The 25578-nt window shown below is 44.5% G+C and overlaps 1 protein-coding gene across 1 annotated transcript in view; it reads right to left on the reverse strand.

Moving 5' to 3' along the window:
* brsk2a (BR serine/threonine kinase 2a) overlaps positions 1-25578 on the reverse strand; it is a 223244-nt gene that overhangs the window by 10895 nt on the left and 186771 nt on the right. Inside the window, exons 14-19 of the mRNA XM_031802186.1 lie at positions 23916-24123; positions 23288-23336; positions 22722-22760; positions 9536-9659; positions 7232-7412; positions 6508-6597 (exon numbers count right to left, since the gene is read on the reverse strand). Coding sequence (XP_031658046.1) covers positions 6508-6597; positions 7232-7412; positions 9536-9659; positions 22722-22760; positions 23288-23336; positions 23916-24123 — 691 coding nt within the window. The remainder of the gene's footprint in view (positions 1-6507; positions 6598-7231; positions 7413-9535; positions 9660-22721; positions 22761-23287; positions 23337-23915; positions 24124-25578) is intronic.

Here is a 25578-nt window from a genome sequence, read left to right on the forward strand (position 1 = left end):
TATCTCAAGGCCATCAGACTGTTAAACAGCCACCACTAACATTGAGTGGCTGCTGCCAACACACTGACTCAACTCCAGCCACTTTAATAATGGGTATTGATGGGAAATGATGTAAAATATATTACTAGCCACTTTAAACAATGCTACCTAATATAATGTTTACATACCCTATATTATTCATCTCATATGTATACGTATATACTGTACTCTATCATCTACTGCATCTTTATGTAATACATGTATCACTAGCCACTTTGTTTACATACTCATCTCATATGTATATACTGTACTCGATACCATCTACTGTATCTTTCCTATGCCACTCTGCACCATCACTCATTCATATATCTTTATGTACCTATTCTTTATCCCCTTACACTTGTGTGTATAAGACAGTAGTTTTGAAATGTAGTTTTGGAATTGTTAGTTAGATTACTTGTTGGTTATTACTGCATTGTCGGAACTAGAAGCACAAGCATTTCGCTACACTCGCATTAACATCTGCTAACCATGTGTATGTGACAAATAAAATTAGATTTGATTTTGATTTGATATACTGTGACGCAGGCTGAAGGACACACACACACACACTGCTACTATACTAGGCTCTAAAACCTGGGAGGACACTAACTTTCACTAGCCTTTTATGACTTCAGTAACACAGTTTCAGACTGTCTTCAAACCCCTATTACAGAAAGCCCGAGTCACTCCAAAATATTGAGGCAATAGTTTGAAACCCTTAGGATCATAAAGTTATTCAGCAAAGTTGTGAAGAAAAATCTCTAGGTTGAACATTTTACAACTTGGAACAGTTAACTGAGTAGGTTTTTGCTCCCTTCTGAATATATGCACCTGATTCTAATAAATAGCTGGTTGATAAGCTAAATCAGGTTTGTTACAAATGGGATTTGAGTGAAAACTGACAAGAAGGTAGCTTTCCAGTAACAGGGTTGGAGAGCCCTGCACCACCATTGTTACTGTACCCAAGAAAGCAAAGGTAATTTAACTAAATGACTATCACCCTGTACCACTCACACCCTAGACCCACTTCAATTTGCATACCGCCCCAATATATCCACAGATTATGCAATCTCCATCACACTACACACTGCCTTTTCCCATCTGGACAAGAGGAATACCTAGGTAAGAATGCTGTTCATTGACTACAGCTCAACCTTCAACACCATGGTACCCTCCAAGCTCATCATTAAGCTTGGGGCCCTGGGTCTGAACCCCACCCTGTGCAACTGGGTTCTGGACTTCCTCACGGGCCTCCCCCAGGTGGTGAAGGTAGGCAACAACACCTCCGCTAAGATGATCCTCAACACAGGGGCCCCACACGGGTGCATGCTCACCCCCATCCTGTACTCCATTTCTCCCTTGATTGCGTGGTCACGCACGCCTCCAACTTCATCATCAGTTTGCAGATGACCCAACAGTAGTAGGTCTGATTACCAACAATGACGAGACAGCCTACAGGGAGGAGGTGAGGGCCCTGGTGGAGTGGTGCCAGGAAAATAACCTCTCCCTCAACGTCACCAAAACGAAGGAGCTGATTGTGGACTTCAGGAGACAACAGAGCGAGCACTCTCCCATCCACATCGACGGGACAGCCTCCACCCAGAATCCTGCCCTGAACTTAGTCACTGTCACTAGTCGGCTATCACCCGGTTACTCAACGCTGCACCTTCTGCCCTATGTACAGTACATAGATGTGGAATCACTGGTCACTTTAACAATGTTTACGTACTGTTTTACTCATTTCATATGTATATACTATATTCTACTGTATGCTAGTCAATGCCACTCTGACATTGCTCGTCCTAATATTTATATATTTCTTAATTCCATTCTTTTACTTTTAGATTTGTGTGTATATTGTTAGATTCTACTGCACTGTTGGAGCTAGGAACACAAGCATTTTGCTACACCTGCAATAACATCTGCTAAATTTGTGTATGCAACAAATACAATATGATTTGATTTGAGCATAGAACATGTGCTGTGTTCTGTCTGCTCAACCTTCATCTCTCTCTTTCTCTTCCTCTCGCTCATGCCAATCTAAATGATGAAAGGAGAGAGGCTTGCATCAGACCGACAGACAGGACAGTTAATTGTTTCAACACCATCCCTCATCCCCATCTTTCCCCCTTTTATCACCCTCTGTTCTGAGAAACACATTAAATCCCTGCCAGGTATGCTACACACATACAAGCATGCAAACACATGCACACACACACACACACACACACACACACACACACACACACACACACACACACACACACACACACACACACACACACACACACACACACACACACACACACACACACACACACACACACACACACACACACACACACACACACACACACACCTCGAGACTGCTCTTATTGGTGATTAATAGACATAACGAGCTGCCTTGATGAAGTATTTTGTCCTGCACCTATTGTTATGCAAAGCCAAGTTCTCTGCTAATTACTGGCCCCTGCCACTTCAGATAGTGCCACTGACCCAGTGGATCTACTACACCTTAGTTGAGTCCCAAATGGCACCCTATTCCCCATATCGTGCACTCTATGGGCCCTGGTCAAAAGTAGTGCAATAAATAGGAAATAGGGTGCCATTTGGTCCTAAGCCCAGTAAAACCCCTGCTATGGGATGCTGCTATTAAAGTGCTGGCAAAAATCCATGACAATAGTCTTTATTCTAGATTAATTGTTTATTTTAATTGTACTGTTTCTCTAAGAATGGCTTACCAATAAAAACTTAAAAGAAGACTAATTTGAGGTAAAAAGGAGTTGGAGTATTCCACATTATTTTTGCTCACTTTAATCCATTGTACAGGATGTGGACAGATGACTGACGTGTTCCTGAGAGTCAAAATGTCAGTCGTCTGTTCGCATCCTGTATAATTTGAAGTATTTTACTATCTGTGCTTAATGTTAAATCAAATCAGTTCTTCCAAGAGTTTTATAAGTGTGTGTGATGACTACAGAAGTGGGAGTGCATTTACTTGAAAGAGTTGGTAGCACCAGATGTGAAAGGTGTCAAAGTAAAGTCTACTTTAAGTGGAAGTTGACAAGAGTGCTTGCCTTCGGGCACATCCGTGCACTGGGGGTCAACAGAAGGGAGAGATGTTGAGTCACTCCAAAATACTTCCACACTCTCTCTGTTTGGGATGGTGAGGATATATATATGTATATACACACACACACACAGGCTTTTGGCCTATGACATCAAATCTACTCATGTTAACTTCAAGGTAAGTTTTCAGCTGGCATTCTAAACACAGATGTTTCAGGTGCGACAGGGATAAGAATTGAATTACTAAGGATACAAAAAGTATACTACATCAGAAGACAAACCCTTAGCAAAAAAAGTTATATCTAGAACCTAAAAGGGTTATTTGGCTGTCCCCATTGGGGAGCCCTTTGAAGAACCCTTGTTTGTTCCAGGTAGAACCATTTGGGGTTCCATGTAAAACCCTTTCCACAGAGGATTCTACATGGAACCCAAAATGGTTATACCTGGAACCCAAGAGGGTTTATTCTATGGGGACAGCCAAAGAACCCTTTCTGAACCTTTTTTCTAAGAGTCCACTGATGACACCAACTCGCCTTAACGACATTCCACCTTACAATGAACAGTGGCTCTGTTCCAATACTGTTGAATGGCATGTCCTTGTGTTTGTGTTGCACGTGCATACTGTTTGTGTGTGAGTGTGAGAGCGAGAGAGAGGAATGAAAGACAAAAAAATATAAAGCTTAGTGAGTTGCAGTGGACATGATATATCTACATGGGGATGGGCTGAAGGGTGACCGCCTGGTCTCAAACTCCTAATATCAGCCAGATGTAGCAATATATCAATATGCAAATGAATTTATCAACACAATCATAGATACCAAAGGATTTGACTTTGGATTTCAGACAAACAGGGAAAGTTGCACTGTTCAACACTTTTCAACATCTACCACTCCTCCTTTTAACATATTGATTCAGTGATTGTTAAAATGTTAGTATAGGTGCAGAATTAGTTACTTAGAATACATTTAAAATAGTAGTACACATGCAAAAAATATACGTGAACTGATAAGAGACATATTAGTGGTATTTCTGTCTGGCCAGCAGATGGTACTGGTATCAGGAGGATGGCGAACAAGGAATACACACCAGGGAGATTGGTCTAGTTTGAAGTCAAAGTTAGATGACCATCCAGGTCCCAAGAATATCTAGAATTGCCATCAAAACCGGCCGCTATGGGCAAAGGTGAGCACTATTACCTTCAAGTAGGCTGGCAGCTTGCTGGTGGATGGGTGTAAAAAAGCTGCTCTCTGGCGCCAAAGGCTGCGTGTTCAGTGCTAGGCAATAGTTATTTGTTTTTCTGTTTTAAAACTTTTCCAAACTTTAACCTTTATCTTAACCACTCTGAATAAATTCCTAAACGACCCCATTTTAACCATATCCCAAACCTTTACTTAAACTTTTCTACATGTATTTTTAGGGGGTAGATGAGCTTAAATATTTGCAGATAGATTGTGGCTTCCATTAATGTAATTGTCTGCATAATTTCCAATCCCCCATATATCTTTTGGGGGAAATATATATAAATAAAATATATATCGTGCCTTCGGAAAGTATAGACTCCTTGACTTTTTGAATTCTAAAATGGATTAAATTCCATTTTTCCCTCATCAATCTACACACAATACCCCATAATGACAAAGCGAAAACAAGTTTAGAAATGTCTGTAAATGTATTTCCCCTACCCCTACCCCTAATTGAAGTAAACTAATGCACCACAACACTTAGGGTTCACAGCTGTTAATTTTTTGGTCCTTACATGAAATTGGAATACTTTTTTATTAATCACAATTTCCTTTAAGCAATTTTGGTCTTTAATGCATTTCTCCCCATTCCACTTGCCTCTTCTATTTTCCCTTAATTTAACCCTTAACTTAACGAGATGTGAAACTCTCAGCCCAACTGCAGTGTTTTTGGTTTCACTTTTGCTGAGTTTAGTAACATTGTCTCAACCTAAACGTCAAAAACCAACATTTGCCTTGACCTCACCCATAGACGTTTGGAAGAACGTGCACAAAACATTCAATTTCTAAGTCAAACTGTTATACTTTGTTTTACACACACACACACACACACACACACACACACACACACACACACACACACACACACACATGAGAGACGGTGATAGATGGATGGATAAGACAGGAGGAAGGCCATGAGGAGGGTGAGTAGGAGGACAGAGGAGTGTCTTTTACTTTCTTCTTCTTTTGTTCTCTCAATCTTTATAGACATTTCTATTGTCTATAAGATATCTATGTGGTAGGCACTTTGGGACAGGATGATTTATTATTGGCCAAATGGCTCATGGATAAAACAAGAGATGAGCGAAGATTGTTTATTATATATTGACAAGATATTCAAGTGACCGCTCTAACAATGGAAAAACAGGGGGAGGCGAGATCAGGTGGGGCCATTAAGAAGGCAAATATGCGTTAGAACAACAGACCATAGAGATAGATAGAGGTCTCATCTGTGCCATTTTAGCATATGTGACAGCATGGGCAGTGCCATCTCCATTTTTAATCAGGTGATTATTTTCTTCTTCTTTGGCTGATTTCTCCCAACTCATAGGAACTCCCACCCAGTTGACAGCTTTAAAATGGTGGAAGCCCTCCATGGCAATGTCCATGCTAAAATGGGTTATATGGGTTGCCGAAATGTCACGTGCGTCCACTTACTATATCCGTGTATTCGTAACAACCTAACCATTACTAAACTTCTAATCAATCAAATAAGCCTCATGTAAGCAATTGAGAAATTACATTTGTTGTTGACCAAATTTGACACTCTCTCATTGACCTCCATACAAATTCCTCACTTCGTGGGATTGTTTTCATTGACAGATTTTGGGCATAGTAAAACCTCTCTGGATGAGGGAGGAGGAGATCCTAGCACCAGGATTAAATTTACCTGTCCTCTAAGTTCACTGTCTAACCAGATAGCTGTGGTCTAGTCAATGGCAGGTATGGGCAGCAAAAATGGTTACAAGAGGTGGGGATTTTGAGTGACAAGGGTTTAAAAAGATAGAGCTAGCTAGAGAGTGTGATCCCTCTACATCTCAATGTAGTGGCAGTGCAATTCATTGAGGTGCATTGTGGTTGCTTTGTCATTACCATGGCGAGGAGCCGTGGAGCAGTGGCATTTAGGGCTCAAGATCAGATTACCCTACCCCTGATCCTTTATAACAATTAAGGGACCATAAAAAAACATCTGACCTTAGATCAGTTGTTATGGAGCAAACTCTACCCATACTTGGTGGAGTGAGGGCCATGCAATATATGGAGGCTAGCAGAGAGGGGGTGAAAGGGAAGGAAAGGGCGTGAGAGTGGGGGAGGAGTGCTAGCTTAGCTTTAGCAGTGAGGGGGAGAGAGGGTGACAGGGGTATTGGTGGGGGGGAAGGGGGCGTGTTCAACTCACCAGAAAGCTGCTGAACTCCCGGCTGGTCATGTGTGCTTAGCAACTGGCCCTGAATTGTCTCTACCACCCGCTTGAAGCGCCGGCTGGGTCCTATACACACACACAAACAGGCAAATACGCACACGCAGGCACACACACACACACACACACACACACACATGATTGCAATAGACAAGGGGAGAACAAGGTTAGTCATTCTGTACTCACACACACAAAGGTACTGTACACAGGAACATGAAAACGGCAGAACAGGGGAGGAGAAAGATTGAGGAAGACAGAGAGGGGAGGAAAAAGGGTAAAGAAAGTAATAGGAAAAGTAAGGAATAAAAGGAATAAAAAGGAAAAACAAAGGAGGGATCAAGAGAGGAGAGGACGGGAAAGGAGAAGGGTGGAGAGAAAATAAGATAACAAGGGGGTTAGAGTGGGGGAGGAGGAAAGAGTGTTAGGATAGATCATGGAGATGAAAAAGAGTGTGGCTGCGTGCGGTCTCCTGTAACCACTAACATCAGAGAAGCAGCAGGATCCAAATGGCCTTTGAATAGTACCAGGGAAAGTGTCCTTTCCCTCCAATCTGGTCCCATGGAGCACACACACACTGTGAAAGACACAAACACATACACGCACACGCAAACATGCACACACAAACACCTACAGCAGTGTGCTTGCATGTGTGTGCGTGTTTGTGTGCATGTGTGTGTGCATGCATGAATGCGTGTACGTGTACCTGAGAGCAGGGTAAAGGTGACAGAGTAGATGCCGTTCTCCTTGGGGGCGGTGGTGCTCTCTGTGTAGGTGATGTCCACCTGGAACTTGACTGGCTTCTGGAAGACCGTGGGGCCGGCTGTGGACTTGTACTCTGCCCGGAAACTCGTCTGGCTGATCACACTGTGGCTGAGACTAGGGATCTGGAAGAGCGATAAATCTTTGTTTTTGTTGTTTTATTTTGTAGTTATGAAGAGGACATTCTGAATCAAGAGATGAAAAAATATAAGGGGGAATCAAGAAGAGAGAGAGGAAAGAGAGACTGAAGAAAAGGAGGGAGGGTGAGAGAGGGAGAAAAATGTGGGAGAGAGAAAGAGGTGGAGCGGCTGATTGTGTGGCTCCTGAGGAAAGAAGTAGGGATAGAGGATCATAGAGTGGGAATAGAGAGCGAGGAGCATACAGAGAGAGGGAGAAAAAGTGTCACAGAGAAAGACTCACTCGCTCAAGTGAGTAAAGAGATAACAAATTGAGAGTGACTTTCAGCTTTTTGCCACATACCTCTTATATAAATAACAGGTTGAATAAAACGTCATTAAAATTACCCTGATGCAACCAAGCACAGATTCAACTCTAACCAGATTACAACGTCAGTACATCTGAGATTGACAGAATTTGATTAATCCTAGAGTGCTGAGGAGTATAGTTCCAACTATTCAAGTGTCCATCTACTCTCTGGGCCACCAAGCATACACTAGGGGACAAAATAGCTGCCTCATAGAATAGAAAGGAATAGAAGATTGGTTTGCCATTGACCTACAGTGGAGCAAGAGTTTCCATTTGCTATAAGACTTTGTTAAAGTTGTGAGTAAAATTTTATACAGTATGTGCTTCTCTGTTGGCTTGCACTGAAAACCGGCTTTCACTATCCATTCACTGGCTTTGGAGATGCAGCGAAGCACAAAGAGCGAGAGAGAGACCTGTAGTCTCTCACACACACACACACACGCGCACACGCACACGCACACAGCACTCAGGGCAAAGCATCTATATGCTAATGATCAGTGGTCCGTGTTGATTTTCCATTGACCTGGTTTGTGTCCCAAATGCTATCCCACAGCGCTCTGGTCAAAGGTAGTGCACTATGTAGGGAAAAGGGTGCCAATTGGGATGTAGCCCTGGAGTACAGAGTGCCATTCAAAAGGAAAATGGGAGGGATAGCAACACAATCAGCTTACTGAATGGCTAGATAAATCAGAAACATGTAAGCATACACAAACACACTCACACATGTTCACACGCACACACACATATGCACGCACACATTCACAGATCTGTGCAGTCACGCGCCTCTAAGCTAAACCAATCAACATTGGTGTTATAATGGTAAAATACCCTCTTAGGCTGATAGCAGGTATTGGGACTATACTGCAACATACCTGCAACATATGCATATACACTGAGTGTACAATACATTAGGAATACCTTCCTAATATTGAGTTGCACCCCTTTTTTGAACATCCTCAATTTGTTGGGGTATGGACTCTACAAGGTGTCGAAAGCGTTCCATAGGGATGGTGGCCCATGTTGACTCCAATGCTTCTTACAGTTGTGTCACGTTGGCAGGGTGTCCATTGAGTGGTGAACCATTATTGATACACACGGGAAACTGTTGTGTGTGAAAAACCCAGCAGAGCTACAGTTCTTGACACACTCAAACCGGTGTGCCTGGCCCCTACCCCGTTCAGAGGCACTTAAATCTTTTGTCCTGTACATTCACCCTCTGAATGGCACAATCCATGTCTCAGTTGTCTCAAGGTTTAAAAACCCTTTAGACCCGTTTCCTCCCCTTCATCTACACTGATTGAAGCGGATTTAACAAGTGACATCAATAAGGGACCATAGACTGACCAGGTGAATCCAAGTGAAAGCTATCTCATGGAAAGAGTATATCCATAATGATATAGGGAATACATTCTGTAGAAAGGAGGAGAAGTTAAGAGGAGAGAATGATAGGAGAGGGAGAGCAGAGTGGAGGAGAGTGAGGAAAAGAAGAGATGTAAGGGAGGCCGGAGAGAAGGAAGGAGGCGGGAAAGCAAAGTAGGAGTGAGAAAATGTGGTGAATGAATGACTGAATGAGAAGTGGCAGAGAGCAGAAAATAAGATCAGTAAAGGAGAAGGAAAGAGACATGGAGAGGTAGAGTAAGAGGGCAAGAAGGAGAAGAAGGTTTGAGGGTGGAGAGAGGGAGGAGTAACTAGAGAGAGGAACTAAAGAGGGAGGAGAGCAAAAAGACAGAGTGAGAGAAAGGGGTAGAGAGGTTTTACCTACCGAAAGAAAGGCATGGACGATGTCAGCCTTGATGGAGCTCAGAGGCTTATCTTTGATCAAGATGAAGATCTGCTCCTCTTTATCCAGGTTGATGAAGTTACCAAACCAGGATTTTTTGGCAAGTCTGCAAGGAGGGGAGAAAACGGCAGATTGACACAGTTGATCAAAGTACATGTTTTATTGAAACAAATCACTACGGGCTGAAGATTCATAACCTCACATTTGGACTGTTTGCATGTTTGACATACATTTAACCCTTTACACTTGTGCCTCTATATCGGTTGAAAATGGCAGATTTTGGCACTGATAAGAAACTGAATTGGAACGCTGGGCTGTACAGTAACATGCTATACATGACGTCAGAGCTCAAGCTCTGCGCTTCACAACGCTGTATGAGTTTTGACTGACAGCCGTTCTGAATTGAGCACCTCACGCAACAATAAGTTGCCCCATCCCTCCCACTAATTGGGCAACTTTTGTTTTGTTGTCTGAGTGAAATGCTGTAAATTAAGAGGAATTGATGTATTTTGAAAGATGAGACGTTAAAGAGAATAACAATAAACACTGCTTTGATGTCACACAAGCAAGCCAAATAATCAAGAGTTCAAATGTGCACTTCAAAATTTCCATATCATAAAACTCATGTCAATGTTTATGATCACTATGTTTAATGTACAGTTACAGGATTACACGGTGTCATACCCTGGGATATTCTGAACAGAATGAGCCTATGTTTGTCTATTGTTAAGAGAATTTGCTGCAGAACACGCACCTAAATGAACTCATGAGTCCATTCTGTAAAATGTAATTAATGGCCAGGCGTTCATTTGCTTCAGTTGATTAAAACAACCAGCGCCAGGCAAAGTGACAAGTCTCGCAAACTTTAGAACTGCCACGAGGATGGTAAAGGCCTAGTAACAGGCGCTGCCTAGCAACCTCCATTATGAAGTATCAAATCTCATGATTGAGCATTGCTTACTCCACACTTAGGTATGAGAGAGAGAGAGAGAGAGCCCCAGGCCCCCTCAACGCCCCACCAGACCAGAAAAATAAATAAATATATAAACGAATTGGTGAGGGCACTAGAAGAGTCTACAGCACACGGCCTAACCCTACTAGAATCTGAGATCAAATGTTTACTGTTTGCTGATGATCTGGTGCTTCTGTCACCAACCGAGGAGAGTCTACAAACAGCACCAAGATCTTCTGCACAGACACTGTCAGACCTGGGCCCTGACAGTAAATCTCAGTAAGACAAAAATAATGGTGTTCCAAAAAAAGTATATTTGCCAGGACCACAAATATAAATTCCATCTATCTAGACACCATTGCCCTAGAGCACACAAAAAATGATACATACCTCGGCCTAAACATCAGCGCCACAGGTAACTTCCACAAAGCTGTGAACGAGCTGAGAGAAGGCAAGAAGGGCTATCAAAAGTAACATAAAATTTGACATACCAATTAGGATCTGGCTAAAAATAATTTAATCAGTTATAGAACCCATTGTCCTTTATGGTTGTGAGGTCTGGGGTCTGATCACCAAGCAAGAATTTACAGGATGGCACAAACACCAAATTGAGACTCTGCATTCAGAATTCTGCAAAATATCCTCTGTATACAACGTAAAACACCGAATAATGCATGCAGAGCAGTTAGGTTGATACCCGCTAATTATCAAAATCCAGAAAAGAGCTGTTAAATTCTACAACCACCTAAAAGGAAGCGATTCCCAAACCTTCCATAACAAAGCCATCACCTACAGAGAGATGAACCTGGAGAAGAGTCCCCTAAGCAAGTTGGTCCTGGGGCTCTGTTCACAAACACAAACAGAACCCAAAGAGCCCAAGGACTGCAACACAATTATGCCCAACCAAATCATGAGAAAACAAAAAGACAATTACTTGACACATTGGAAAGAATTAACAAAAAACAGAGCAAACTAGAATGCTATTTGGCCCTAAACAGAGAGTACACAGTGGCAGAATACCTGACCACTGTGACTGACCCTAACTTAAGGAAAGTTTTGACTATGTACCGACTCAGTGAGCATAGCCTTGCTATTGAGAAAGGCCGCCGTAGGAAGACCTGGCTCTCAAGACAAGATTGGCTGTGCACACTGCCCACAAAATGAGGTGGAAACTGAGGTGCACTTCCTAACTTCCTGCCAGATGTATTACCATATTAGAGACACATATGTCCCTCAGATTACACAGATCCACAAAGAATTCAAAAACAAACCCAATTTTGATAAACTCCCATATCTACTGTGAAATACCACAGTGTGCCATAAGAGCAGCAATATTTGTGACCTGTTGCCACAAGAAAAGGGCAACCAGTGAAGAACAAACACCATTGTAAATACAACCCATATTTATGTTTATTTATTTTGGCTGTCAGTATTAAAATCAAATTAAATTAGCCTTTAAGTCCTTTATTATGCAAATGTATAAAGTGTGTATGGGCAACGTGTCACGCCTTGGTCTTAGTGTTTTGTGTTTTCGTTATAATTTTGGTCAGGCCAGGGTGTGACAGGGGTTTACGTGTTGTATTCATATTGGGTTTTGTAGGCATTGGGATTGTGGTTGATTAGGGGTGTGTCGAGTGTAGGCTTGGCTGCCTGAGGCAGTTCTCGATCAGGGTCAGGTGCTTCTCATTGCCTCTGATTGGGAACCGTATTTAGGTAGCCTGAGTTTCGCTTTGTCTTTCGTGGGTGATTGTTCCTGTCTCTGTGTAGTGTTCACCAGATAGGCTGTAATAAGTTTCACGTTCCGTTTGTTGTTTTTGTATTTATTCGTTATTTCATGTACCGTCACTTTTTTCATTAAAAACATGAGTAACCACCACGCTGCATTTCGGTCCGACTCTCTTTCAACGAACGAAGAACGCCGTTACAGAATCACCCACCACACACAGACCGAGCGGCGTGGTTGCAGGCAGCGACCGCAGGAGAAGCGAAAGGAGGAATGGACATGGGAAGACGTATTGGATGGCAAAGGTTGTTACACTTGGGAGGAGATACTGGCTGGAAGAGATCGCCTCCCATGGGAACAGGTGGAGGCACTTAGGAGAGCAGAGGCAGCCGGAGATAAGAGCCGACGTTATGAGGGAACACGGTTGGCAAGGAAACCCGAAAAGCAGCCCAAAAAATGTATTGGGGGGGGGGCTCAGAGGGAGAGTGGCTGAGTCGGGTGTCAGACCTGAGCCAACTCTCCCTGCTAATCGTGAAGAGCAGTTGCAGTGGGAGAGGCTGCATCACTTGGAGAATTGGACATGGGAGGAGGAACTGGACGGAAAAGGACCCTGGGCTCAGCCTGGAGAATATCGCCGTCCCAAGGAAGAACTAGAGGCGACTAAAGCAGAGAGGCGCTGGTATGAGGAGGCAGCACGGCGACGCGGATGGAAGCCTGAGAGTCGGCCCCAAAAATGTATTGGAGGGGGCTTACAGGGAGTATGGCTATGCCAGGTAGGAGACCTGCGCAAACTCCCTGTGCTTACCGGGGGGCTAAAGAGACCAGGCAGGCACCGTGTTATGCTAGTGAGCGCACGGTGTCTCCAGTGCGGGTGCATAGCCCGGTACGGTTCATACCAGCCCTTCGTATTGGCCGGGCTAGAGTGGGCATCGAGCCAGATAAGCTTGGGCAGGCTCGGTGCTCAAGAGCTCCAGTGTACCTGCACGGTCCGGTCTATCCAGAGCCACCTCCACACACCAGTCCTCCGGTAGCAGCTCCCCGCACCAGGCTTCCTGTGCGTGTCCTCGCTCCAGTATCACCAGTGCCCGCACCACGCATCAGGCCTACAGTGCGCCTCGCCTCTCCTGCTCTGTCGGAGTCTCCCGCCTGTTCAGCACAGCCAGAGCCTTCCTTCCCTCCTGCGCTGTCGGAGTCTCCCGCCTGTTCAGCGCAACCAGCGTTTTCCTCCTCTCCTGCGCTGTCGGAGTCTCCCGCCTGTTCAGCGCTATCAGAGCCTTCCTTCTCTACAGCGCTGCCGGAGCCTCCTGCCTGTTTGAAGCAGCCTGAGCTGCCAGTCTGCAAGGAGCTGCCAGTCTGCAAGGAGCTGCCAGTCTGCAGGGAGCTGTCAGTCTGCAAGGAGCTGTCAGTCTGCAAGGAGCTGCCAGTCTGTAAGGAGCTGTCAGTCTGCATGAAGCAGCCAGAGCTGTCAGTCTGCAAGGAGCTGTCAGTCTGCAAGGAGCTGCCAGTCTGCAAGGAGCTGCCAGTCTGCAAGGAGCTGCCAGTCTGCAAGGAGCTGTCAGTCTGCAAGGAGCTGCCAGTCTGCAAGGAGCTGTCAGCCTGCATGGAGCAGTCAGAGCTGTCAGTCTGCAAGGAGCTGCCAGTCTGCAAGGAGCTGCCAGTCTGCAAGGAGCTGTCAGCCTGCAAGGAGCTGCCAGTCTGCAGGGAACTGTCAGTCTGCAAGGAGCTGTCAGTCTGCAAGGAGCTGCCAGTCTGCAAGGAGCTGCCAGTCTGCAAGGAGCTGTCAGTCTGCAAGGAGCTGTCAGTCTGCAAGGAGCTGCCAGTCTGCAAGGAGCTGCCAGTCTGCAAGGAGCTGTCAGCCTGCATGGAGCAGTCAGCCTGCATGGAGCAGTCAGAGCTGTCAGTCTGCATAGAGCAGCTAGATCTGCTAGTCAACCTGAATCTTCCAGATCCGCCAATCAGCCAGGATTTACCGGAGCCTACTACCTACCTGAGCTTCCTCTCAGTACTGGGCTTCCTCTCAGTACTGGGCTTCCCCTCAGTTCCGGGCCTCCCCTCAGTTCCGGGCTTCCCCTCAGTTCCGGGCTGCCCCTCAGTTCCGGGCTGCCCCTCAGTTCCGGGCTGCCCCTCAGTTCCGAGCTGCCCCTCAGTCCCGAGCTGCCCCTCAGTCCCGAGCTGCCTCAGTCCCGAGCTGCCCCTCAGTCCCGAGCTGCCCCTCAGTCCCGAGCTGCCCCTCAGTCCCGAGATGCCCCTCAGTCACGAGCTGCTCCTTAGTTCTGTGGGGTTGTGGGTGAGGACTATTAGGCCATGGTCGGCGGCGAGGGTGGATTATCCCAGGACGCGAAGGGGAGGAACGAGGACATTAATGAAGTGGGGTCCACGTCCCGAGCCGGAGCCGCCACCAATGACAGACGCCCACCCGGACCCTCCCTTTGGTTTTGAGGTGCGTCCGGGAGTCCGCACCTTGGGGGGGGGGGGGGTTCTGTCACGCCTTGGTCTTAGTGTTTTGTGTTTTCGTTATAATTTTGGTCAGGCCAGGGTGTGACAGGGGTTTACGTGTTGTATTCATATTGGGTTTTGTAGGCATTGGGATTGTGGTTGATTAGGGGTGTGTCGAGTGTAGGCTTGGCTGCCTGAGGCGGTTCTCGATCAGGGTCAGGTGCTTCTCATTGCCTCTGATTGGGAACCGTATTTAGGTAGCCTGAGTTTCGCTTTGTCTTTCGTGGGTGATTGTTCCTGTCTCTGTGTAGTGTTCACCAGATAGGCTGTAATAAGTTTCACGTTCCGTTTGTTGTTTTTGTATTTATTCGTTATTTCATGTACCGTCACTTTTTTCATTAAAAACATGAGTAACCACCATGCTGCATTTCGGTCCGACTCTCTTTCAACGAACGAAGAACGCCGTTACACAACGGAGAGATATTAGGGCTTTCAGGAGGAATGGAAAATTGCATGTCAATTCATAAATGGGTCAATCGAAAACCTCTTCCCAACTATTTTGCAATCTACATGGCACAGCTGTCATTTTTTGTCCTTAAATGAAACTGGTATATATTTTTATAACAATTTTCTTTAACCAATTTTGGTCTTTACTGCAGGGCTGACAGACAAGCTCCTTTACTTCCCCCCCCGTTTTTAGAGGGCGAGAAACCAAAAGTCACGTGTTTTTCCCTCATTGTATTTACCCAAGTTCTCTCTTAAAACCTCTTAAAGATTGGGTGCATTTTTAAAACTTTTTGATAAAAAGCATGCAAAATGTCAACGTCCTGCTACTCATGCCAGGAATATTGTATATGCATATGATTAGTATGTGTGGATAGAAAACACTCTGAAGTTTCTAAAACTGGTTAAATCATGTCTGTGACTATAACAGAACGTGTGTAGCAGGCAAAACCCCAAGGAAAAACTGTTCACACAAAAAAATATATATCCCTCCGCGAGGTCCCTGTATTGTCTATGGCAAGGGAAAATAGATAGCGCCCAGTTTACAGTTCCTACAGCTTCCACATGATGTCGCCAGTTTTGGGAATTGAGTTGAAGTTAATCTTTGGTGAAATGAGGAATAGGCACTTCCTGTCAGAGGGTACACCTTGGGAAGTTATGAAAGAGAGAAAATCGTCCATGATTTCAAGACTTGCTGCTATTGAATACAGATCGCCTCGTGATCAATTTGATCGATTATTAACGTTTACAAATATCTAAAGTTGGATTACAAAAGTAGTTTGAAGTGTTTTGGCAAAGTTTATAGGCAACTTTTTTAATAAAAAAAAATGACGTTGCGTTTTGGAAAGCTGTTTTTTTCTGGATCAGACGGGCTTCATAAATGGACATTTTGGGTATACATGGACGGAATTAATCGAAAAAAAAGAACCAATTGTGATGTTTATGGGACATATTGGAGTGCCAACAAAGAAGCTTGTCAAAGGTAATGCATGTTTTATATTTTATTTCTGCGTTTTGTGTAGCGCCGGCTACGCTAATTATTTTGTTTACATCTCGTTCAGGTATTTCTGGGGGGTGCATGCTATCAGATAATAGCTTCTCATGCTTTCGCCGAAAAGCATTTAAAAAATCTGACATGTTGGCTAGATTCACAACGAGTGTAGCTTTAATTGAGTACCCTGCATGTGTGTTTTAATGAAAGTTTGAGTTTTATCGAGTACTATTAGCATTTGGCGTTGCGCATTTCCATTTCCTGTTGGCTAGGTGAGACGCTGCCGTCTCAGTGGCTCTAAGAGGCTCCAGGACCCCCAACAGTTTTTTTGTTGTTGCATGATGCAAGGACTCTAGTTCCAGAGAAGAGAAACTACCGATAGATCAGCGTTCGAACTCCCCCTTGTGATAGTGTGGTGCAATGACAGAATGCCACCATCTACCACTGACAGTCGCGGCATACGCTCGAAGAACCACTGTGTAAAGACATAACATTTGAAACATCTTTATTTTTTTATTTTTTTTGTTTTCTGTTAATTTTTTGTTGTTATTTTCACTTTTGTTTATTATCTACTTCACCTGCTTCGGTAATGCATATGTTTCCCATGCCAATAAAGCCCTTAAATTGAATTGAAATTGAATTGAGAGAACATGGTCTACAACAGAGCCTGGACCTGCTAGGACAGTACAGTCAAACCTGGGCCCTGGCAGTAAACCCCAAAAAGACACAAGTAATGATTTCCAGAGATCTCAGGGAATTAGAGCGAAGTTCTCAATCGGTACAAAATATACAGAGTACTGCATACACTACAATTACTTCTGTTTAGAAATAATCTCAACTGGACACCTAAATCAGGCAATGAATGAACTGGGAGGGAATGCACACAGGGCATTCTGTGCCATTAAAAATCTAATTCTTATCGAAATACCTATAAAAATGTGTCTAAAACTAATTGAATGTGTCATTGCACCAATTGCACTTTATGGCAGCGAGGTGTGGGGTCCACTTGCAAAACAAGATTTTACTCAAGGGGACAAACACCCCTTTCAAACCCTGCATGCAGAGTTCTGTAAGATTATCCTACATGTCCAGAAGTAAATGACAAACAATGCATGCAGGGCAGAATTCAATTTTGAAAACATCTAAAATACAGTAACCCATTCTCAAATCATTACCAAGACCTGAGCAAAGAAAAGAGTCCCCTCATCCAGCTGGTCCTGGGGCTGAGTTCACATACCTGTTTTACTAACACACTGAAGTCTCAGGACCAGAACATCCAATCAATCAGAATAAACTAAATTGCAACACAAGAAACACAAGCACAAAGCAAAATGCAGCACTATCTGGCCCTAAATTGACAGTACATCATGGCAAACTATTTGACCATTGGTTACTGATCAAAACCTTAGAAAAACCTTGACAAAGTACACGCTCAGTGAGCACAGCCAATCCATTGAGAAGGGCAGTATCCCTGTAGAGGTAAGGTGTGCAACCACTTAAACACAGCAGAACCGGAGACAGAGCCGCATTTCCTGTCAACATGTAAAGAATATAAAACAATTAGACAGTGTCATTTCCCTAAATTTTAAACCGTTATTGAAGGTTTCAAAGACCTCTCTGATGAGAATAAGCTACCCATCCTGTTGGGGGAAAACACAGAGAGCTGTGGGTTGGCAGCGCACTACATTGCTGCCTGCAATAAGACGAGGCACAGTGTCTGACAGACCAACCAACCAGCACATGTCCTCTATGCCAAATTGAATTGAGAGAGAGAGTGACTAAAGGACATCGCCCTTAACCGCAGCCCCAACACCTCACACAGGAGCAACAGATCAACGGACACCCCGCCCAGACCAGCGAGACACTCTACCAGACTTGCGGGACCACCCCACCGGACCTACACTAGAGGATCCACGCCGGGAGGACCTACATCCAGACCACAGCACCACCAGCCACATCCACATCCCCACCCCAAACAATCAATAACCCCGCAAACCAACCATTCCCACACCCCATATTGGCCCCCTCAAATAAGACCTATGCCCCTTCTGCTAACCCCATGCCCCCACTCCCGCAAGGAGGGCCTCAACATGAAAGTCACTCATACGCCCGGCCGTGAGCAGGCAAACAGGCCCAACCCCGACTCTTACACTAGCTCAAGCCAATGGCATGTATCAGATGCTCAGCAGGGTATGTATATAGTCAATTGTAGGCTTTGAGGGGACTCCTAAGGTAGGTACACCTATAGCTAATCTCTTGGCAGTAGTACTACAGACTACTTTATCACTGACCTCAACCCAGTCTCTCAGAGCGTTCACAGTTAGCCCACTGACACCGCTATAAGATCACAGTCTACTTGAACAGACCAATAAATAAATAAAGATGGAAGGAAAGTAGTGTGGAAACTTACCAAAAAACAATGCGCCAACAACAAATTCAATCCCTTTTAGACAACTACCTGGACAAAACATTTCACTTTAAAAGTGAAGGTGTAAACTTGGCCGTAGAAACCCTAAACAGTATATTTGACCTCTCAGCTTTCCTATCAAATCAAAAAATGTCAAGCAGAAAAAACAAAGAAAATTAACAACAATGATAAATTATTTGATGAGGATTGCAAAAACCTAAGAAAGAAATTGAGAAACCTATCCAACCAAAAACATAGAGACCCAGAAAACCTGAGCCTACACCTTCACTAATGTGAATCGCTAAAACAATACAGATATACACTTTGGAAAAAGAAGGAACAGCCCGTCAGAAATCAGCTCTATGTAATTGAAGAATCCATAGAATCTAACAGATTCTAGGAAAATTGGAACACACTAAACAAACAACAACACAAAGAGTTATCAATCCAAATTGGAGATATATGGATAAACCACTTCTCAAATATTTTTGTCTCTATAACAAAGAATAAACAGCAAAACATATACATGATCAAATACAAATCTAAGAATCAACTATTAAAGACTACCAAATAATGCATGCAGAGCAGAATTAGGCTGATACCCGCTAATTATCCAAATCCATAAAATAGCAATTAAATTCTACAAACACCTGAAAGGGAGTGATTCTCAAACCTTCCAAAACAAAGACAACACCTACAGAGAGATAAACCTGAAGAAGAGTCCCCTAAGCAAGCTGGTCCTGGGACAGAGCAAGTTGGTCCAAAACAGAGCAAACTAGAATGCTATCTGGCCCTAACGATCGTCAACAATACACACAAATCTGAAAGTAAAAGAATGGAATTAAGAAATACATAAATATTAGGACGAGCAATGTCAGTGGCATTGACCAAAATACAGTAGAATACATTATATACTATACACATGAAATGAGTAAAAGAGTATGTAAGCATTGTTAAAGTGACTAGTGTTCCATTATTAAAGTCATCAGTGATTCCATGTCAATGTACTGTACATAGGGCAGCAGCCTCTAAGGAGCAGTGTTGAGTAACCGGTGGTAGCCGGCTAGTGATGACTATTTAACAGTCTGATGGTCTTGAGATAGAAGCTGTTTTTCAGTCTCTCGGTCCAAGCTTTAATGCACCTGTACTGGCCTCACCTTCTGCATGTTAGTGGGGTGAACAGGCCGTGGCTCAGGGTAGGTGTCCTGGAGGCAGTGTTGCCATCAGTTGCTAAATGACGTTGTGATATCATTGCATAATAACTAAAACATTACGTAGAATATACAACGTTGCTCAAATTGACTGGCCCTCTAGGCTAAAAATATGATTTGACATTTGTTAATCGCATATTTTTGGGTTGTTAAAGTAATATAAAGACAACATATTTAATATGATCAGATATGTTTATTTTTAAACACAACATTTAATTATTGACCAATTACATTTGGTTTATTTTCTTTTTATCTAGTAAACCTACACATTCTGAACAATTATAGATTTAAGCAGTGTATTGGTAGTTAGTTATCATGCCTGGCTGCAAAAGTGCATTGTGAGTGACGTCAGTAGCAGACGCTCAGCTCGTGCACAGGCAGCTAGAGTGTGTGACAGAGAAAATCTTTTTGTCATTTAGAGGGAAAATGCGTGCATTTTAGCGTTTGAGTCACTTTTCAAAAGTTGCTAAAAGTTCCAAATACATTTTTAAAAGTAGCTAAATTAGTTGCTAGGTGCTGTTTGCGGGCTGTACAGTTTCCATACCTGGCAGTGATAAAGCCCGACAGGGTGCTCTCTATTGTGCTTCTTAAAAACTTTGTGAGGGTCTTAGGGGCCAAGCCGAATTTCTTCAGCCTCCTGAGGTTGAAGAGGCGTTGTTGCGCCTCCTTCACCACACCGTCTGTGTGGGTGGACCATTTCAGATTATCAGTGATGTGTACACAGAGGAACTTGAAGCTCTTCACCTTCTCCACTGTGGTCCCGTCGATGTGGATAGGGGCGTGTGAATAGTACAGGCAATGTGCTGCTAGAACTTCGGAAGCGTTTTCCTCAAATTTGCCTTGTTAAAATTCCCTGCTATAATAAATGTGCCCTCAGGATATGTGGTTTCCAGTTTGCACAAAGTCCAGTGTAGTTCCTTGAGGGCCGTCGTGGTATCAGGTTGAGGGGGAATATACACGGCTGTAACTATAACCTCTTGGGAGGTAATACAGGCGACATTTGATGTATTCTAGGTCAGATGAACAAAAGGATTTGAGTTCTTGTACATTATCAAAGTCACACCATGAGTAGTTAACCATGAACCATACACCACCGCCTTTCTTCTTCCCAGAGAGTTCTTTATTTCTGTCTCCACAATGTACTGAGAACCCAGCTGGCTGTATTGACGGGGACAGTATATCTGGAGAGACCCATGATTCCATGAAAGAAAGTATGCTACAGTCCCCGATGTCTCTCTGGAAAGAGATCCTCGCCCTGAGCTTGTCTATTTTATTGTCCAGGCACTGAACATTAGTGAGTAATATACTTGGAAGCGGTGGATGGTGCAGGCCTTATGAGTCGGACTAGAAGTTCACTCCGAATACCTCTTCTCCGCCGGTGGCATCTGGGTTCAATTGCCCTGGGGGGTATAAACAAAGGATCCAATTCGGGAAAGTCGTACTTCTGGTAGTATTATCTTCTCCTGACCCCTCCTGTCTCAGCCGCCAGTATTTATGCTGCAGTAGTTTATGTGTCGGGGGGCTAGGGTCAGTTTGTATTTGGTGTCCTGTGTGAATTTAATTGTGCTCTCTCTTATTCTCTCTTTCTCTCTTTCTTTCCCTCTCTCGGAGGACCGGAGCCCTAGGACCATGCCCCAGGACTACCTGACATGATGACTCCGTGCTGTCCCCAGTCCACCTGGCCGTGCTGCTGCTCCAGTTTCAACTGTTCTGCCTTATTATTATTGGACCATGCTGGTCATTTATGAACATTTGAACATCTTGGCCATGTTCTGTTATAATTTTCCAACCGGACAGCTAGAAGAGGACTGGCCACCCCACAGAGCCTGGTACCTCTCTAGGTTTTTTCCTAGCCACCGTGCTTCTACACCTGCATTGCTTGCTGTTTGGGGTTTTAGGCTGGGTTTCTATACAGCACTTTGAGATATCAGCTGATGTACGAAGGGCTACATAAATACATTTGATTTGATTTTACCAGATCTAAAGTGTTATATTCTCATACATTAATTTCACATTTCCACAAACTTCAAAGTGTTTCCTTTCAAATGGTATCAAGAATATGCATATCCTTGCCTCAGGTCCTGAGCTACAGACAGTTAGATTTGGGTATGTCATTTTAGGCGATAATTGAAAAAAAGGGTCTGATCCTTAAGGGGAACACTTTGACTATGTACAGATTCAGTGAGCATAGCCTTGCTATTGAGAGAGGCCGCTGTAGGCAGTCCTGGCTCTTAAGAGAGACAGGCAATGTGCATACTGCCCAGAAACTGAGGTGGAAACCTCCTGCCAAATGTATGACCATATTAGAAACTCCCGTATCTGTTGGATGAAATAGTGTGCCATCATAGCAGCATGTTTTGTGCCAATAAAGCCCCCCCCCCCCCACACACACAGAGAGAGAGAGACATTGTTACAACACTGTATATATATATAATATGTCATTTGTAATGTCTTCTGTATGTGTAATGTTTACTGTTAATTTTTGTTTATTTCACTTGTGTATATTATCCACCTCACTTGCTTTGAGAGAGAGAGAGAGAGAGAGAGAGAGAGAGAGAGAGAGAGAGAGAGAGAGAGAGAGAGAGAGAGAGAGAGAGAGAGAGAGAGAGAGAGAGAGAGAGAGAGAGAGAGAGAGAGAGAGAGAGAGAGAGAGAGAGAGAGAGAGAGAGAGAGAGAGAGAGAGAGAGAGAGAGAGAGAGAGAGAGAGAGAGAGAGAGAGAGAGAGAGAGAGAGAGAGAGAGAGAGAGAGAGAGAGAGAGAGAGAGAGAGAGAGAGAGAGAGAGAGAGAGAGAGAGAGATAGATAGATAGAAATAGGTACTGAGTGAGGGACAGAGAGAGAGACCTAGAGAAATAGGTACTGAGTGAGGGACAGAGAGAGAGACCTAGAGAAATAGGTACTGAGTGAGGGAGGGAGTTGAAGTGGGGATGAGTCTGAATACTTACTCTGGGGATGAGTCTGGTGAGATGCTGCCTTTGTATTTCCTAGGGTAGGATATACAACAGCATTTTTATATTTTATTTACTCTTACATTGCTCCTAAGGGCTCTATTATCATTCCTAAGGTATTTTCTATATATATACACATAACTTTTGATTTTATTTTCATTGTTGGACAGAAAAGACACAAGGATATTGGCTCCAAGTGAGATTTTTGGAAACCTGTTCCCAAGTATTCCAACGCATAATAGAGAAACACGTGATTGTATATAAATGTAAGCAAGGTTTAAATGATTGCGTTTTAATCAAATATTACATCTGTTTGGGCTTATTGCGGTCAATTTGCAGTTTAACAAATGATTTGTAATTATGTGCCGGCCACCCGACCATCTATTGATACTCTACTTTGTTGGTGTGTGTGTGTACTGTATTGTGTGGAATTGGAGAAGACAGGTAAAGGTACTTACTCTAGGGTGATGCTGTGTTTGTGTGTGTGTGTGTTACGTTAGTCAGTGTGTCGTATGTAAGGACTGAGTTGTGTTGACATGGAGAGGATAGGTAAAGGTACTTACTCTGGGGAAGACTCTGGTGTGAGGCTGGACATCTCCTCTTGTGTGGGAACTGGGTAGAGAGAAGCAAGGTCACAGGTTAGAGAAAGCGCAAAGGTTAGAGAGGGGATCAAAAGCTTGTTGCATTTTTTTTTTAACTAGGCAAGACAGTTAAGAACAAATTCTTATTTACAATGACGGCCTACCCCGGCCAAACCCTAACCCAGACAATGCTGGGCCAGTTGTGCGCCGTCCTATGGGACTCCCAATCACAGTCGGTTGTGACACAGCCTCGAATCCAACAAGGGTCTGTAGTGACGCCTCTAACATGGAGATGCAGTGCCTTAGACCGCTGCTCCACTCGGGAGCCGAAATGCATGCAGCCTGCTCTCATAAAGCAACAATCAGAGATGGGTATCCCAAAGCCTTCATAGCTAAAGTAGTACTTTATTTCTCTTGCAGATCTATACTCAGAACAACAAAGTTCCTAATGCAACGAATGTTGTTCATCCACTCGCAAAAGATTGACTGTCAAACATTGATTTTATAATTGTTTTCTCACAGCTGTGCAGCTGAGTTCTGAACAAAAAAGGAATGACTATTTTCACTTTGAAGGCTTTAGGAAACCCATTTCTTTTCCCTCTCTCAGTACCTTGTAGTTTCCTGCGGTGAAAGCGCGGCGAGCCCAGGAAGCTGTTCTTGATGGAGTTGAGGCGTGTCCTCCAGGGCATACCGCCGATAGATGGGCTGGGGGGCGGCGTGGGGTTGGGCGTGCCCGCCGGGCTCTCCTTGGGTGTGTGCACAGGGGTGCCCTTGGGGGTGGGGAGGGGGCTGCCCCGGGGGGATGGGTGAGGGGTAACCTGTATGAGGGGGATAGATTTTGGACCGTAGTCAGTGCCCGAGTGAGAGGGAGAGGGTGTGGGCGAGGGGGTGGGTGAGGGCACCACTGGGTGGAAGGGGTGCCATCGAATGGGCGAGATGGGCACTGCGTCGGGGGCATGGGTGACAGAGAGCTGGGGGATTGTGGGGGAGGGCGTTGTGAGAGCAGGGCGCCGCTGCCCCATGGGGCTGCTTGGGGGTGCTCTGAGAGATGTGACAGAGGTGGCGGAGGAGGAGGGGGATGGGGGCTGGCAGGGGGTAGAGGTCTCCGACTTGGGGGGCACAATCGCTGGGCTGAGGGAGGGGGTCTCCGGAAGGGGGTTGGAGTGGGTGGACGCAAGGGGCTTGGGCAGCAGTTTGGGCTTGGCCGGGAGGGTTTGGTTTCTGGGGTCGGGTGGTAGCAGCTGGCCACTGTCCGGGGCCAGGGAGTTGGGGGTGGGGGCGCGATGGGCAACTGTCCAGTTGGTGTGGGGGGCAAGGGGTTCGGGGGAGGGGCAGGGGCTGGAGTTGGGCGACTGGGAGAAGTCTGGAGACGGGGGGGGTACACAGAACTTTCTGAGAGGCTACATTTTGGGTAGAAAGAAGGGAGCATACACATAATATAAACAGTACCAAAAGCAGGGGGTGCACAAAGACACACAGATACACACAACACACACAGACGAATACACACACGAATGCCCACACATGCAGATGCAACACAGAGCAAACAGCCACAAAAACAGCAGCGAGAGACACAGCCAGGCACAGATAGGCAGGTGAGGTGTGATACAATAATGATGGATGGATGGAGGGAGGGGTATATAAAGAAAAAGACAAAAAGAAGAACAAACATGGAGTCGGTTAGCTCATTCAGCAAATCGGCCAAGTAGAAAGGCAACAAGACCATGGGACAGTGTAAACAAAACAAAAAAACAACAACATCGCAAGCATTCAAAACAGACAGATGTTAAAAAAAGTGCAATGTGATATAAGGTGATGTGCTGTCAGTGACCAAAGCAAGCAAACAGAAAGGTGAACAGACAAGGCAGGCTAGCTGTCTGAGCAAGGCTTTTGCTGACACATGAAAACCATGGACACTTGGCCTGGTAAACCTAAAGGGGCAATCCATTTTTGGACTTATAAATGAATGATATGTAACCATTGATTCTTGAAGAACATAAGTTATTAGTGCCTCGTGAGCTTAGCTCAACTGTTGTAACCCATCAGAACCCAAAATATAAGGGCCTAATTCAATCAGATCCGTTTTAGCCTATATCTGCATAGCTGATGTTTTGACGGTGTCCGAGTTGGAATTTACTTCCACAAGCAGCTCATGGCATTATACCTAAAGCTGACATTGACATTGGCAGCACGGTGTCGCATTAAGATAAATCCAACGCAGCCTTGTTTTCAAGCGAACACTGAAATGTAAGATGTAATCTACACCTCTATTA

The sequence above is a fragment of the Oncorhynchus kisutch genome, linkage group LG22 (assembly GCF_002021735.2).
Source record: "Oncorhynchus kisutch isolate 150728-3 linkage group LG22, Okis_V2, whole genome shotgun sequence".
Classification (NCBI taxonomy): Eukaryota; Metazoa; Chordata; class Actinopteri; order Salmoniformes; family Salmonidae; genus Oncorhynchus; species Oncorhynchus kisutch.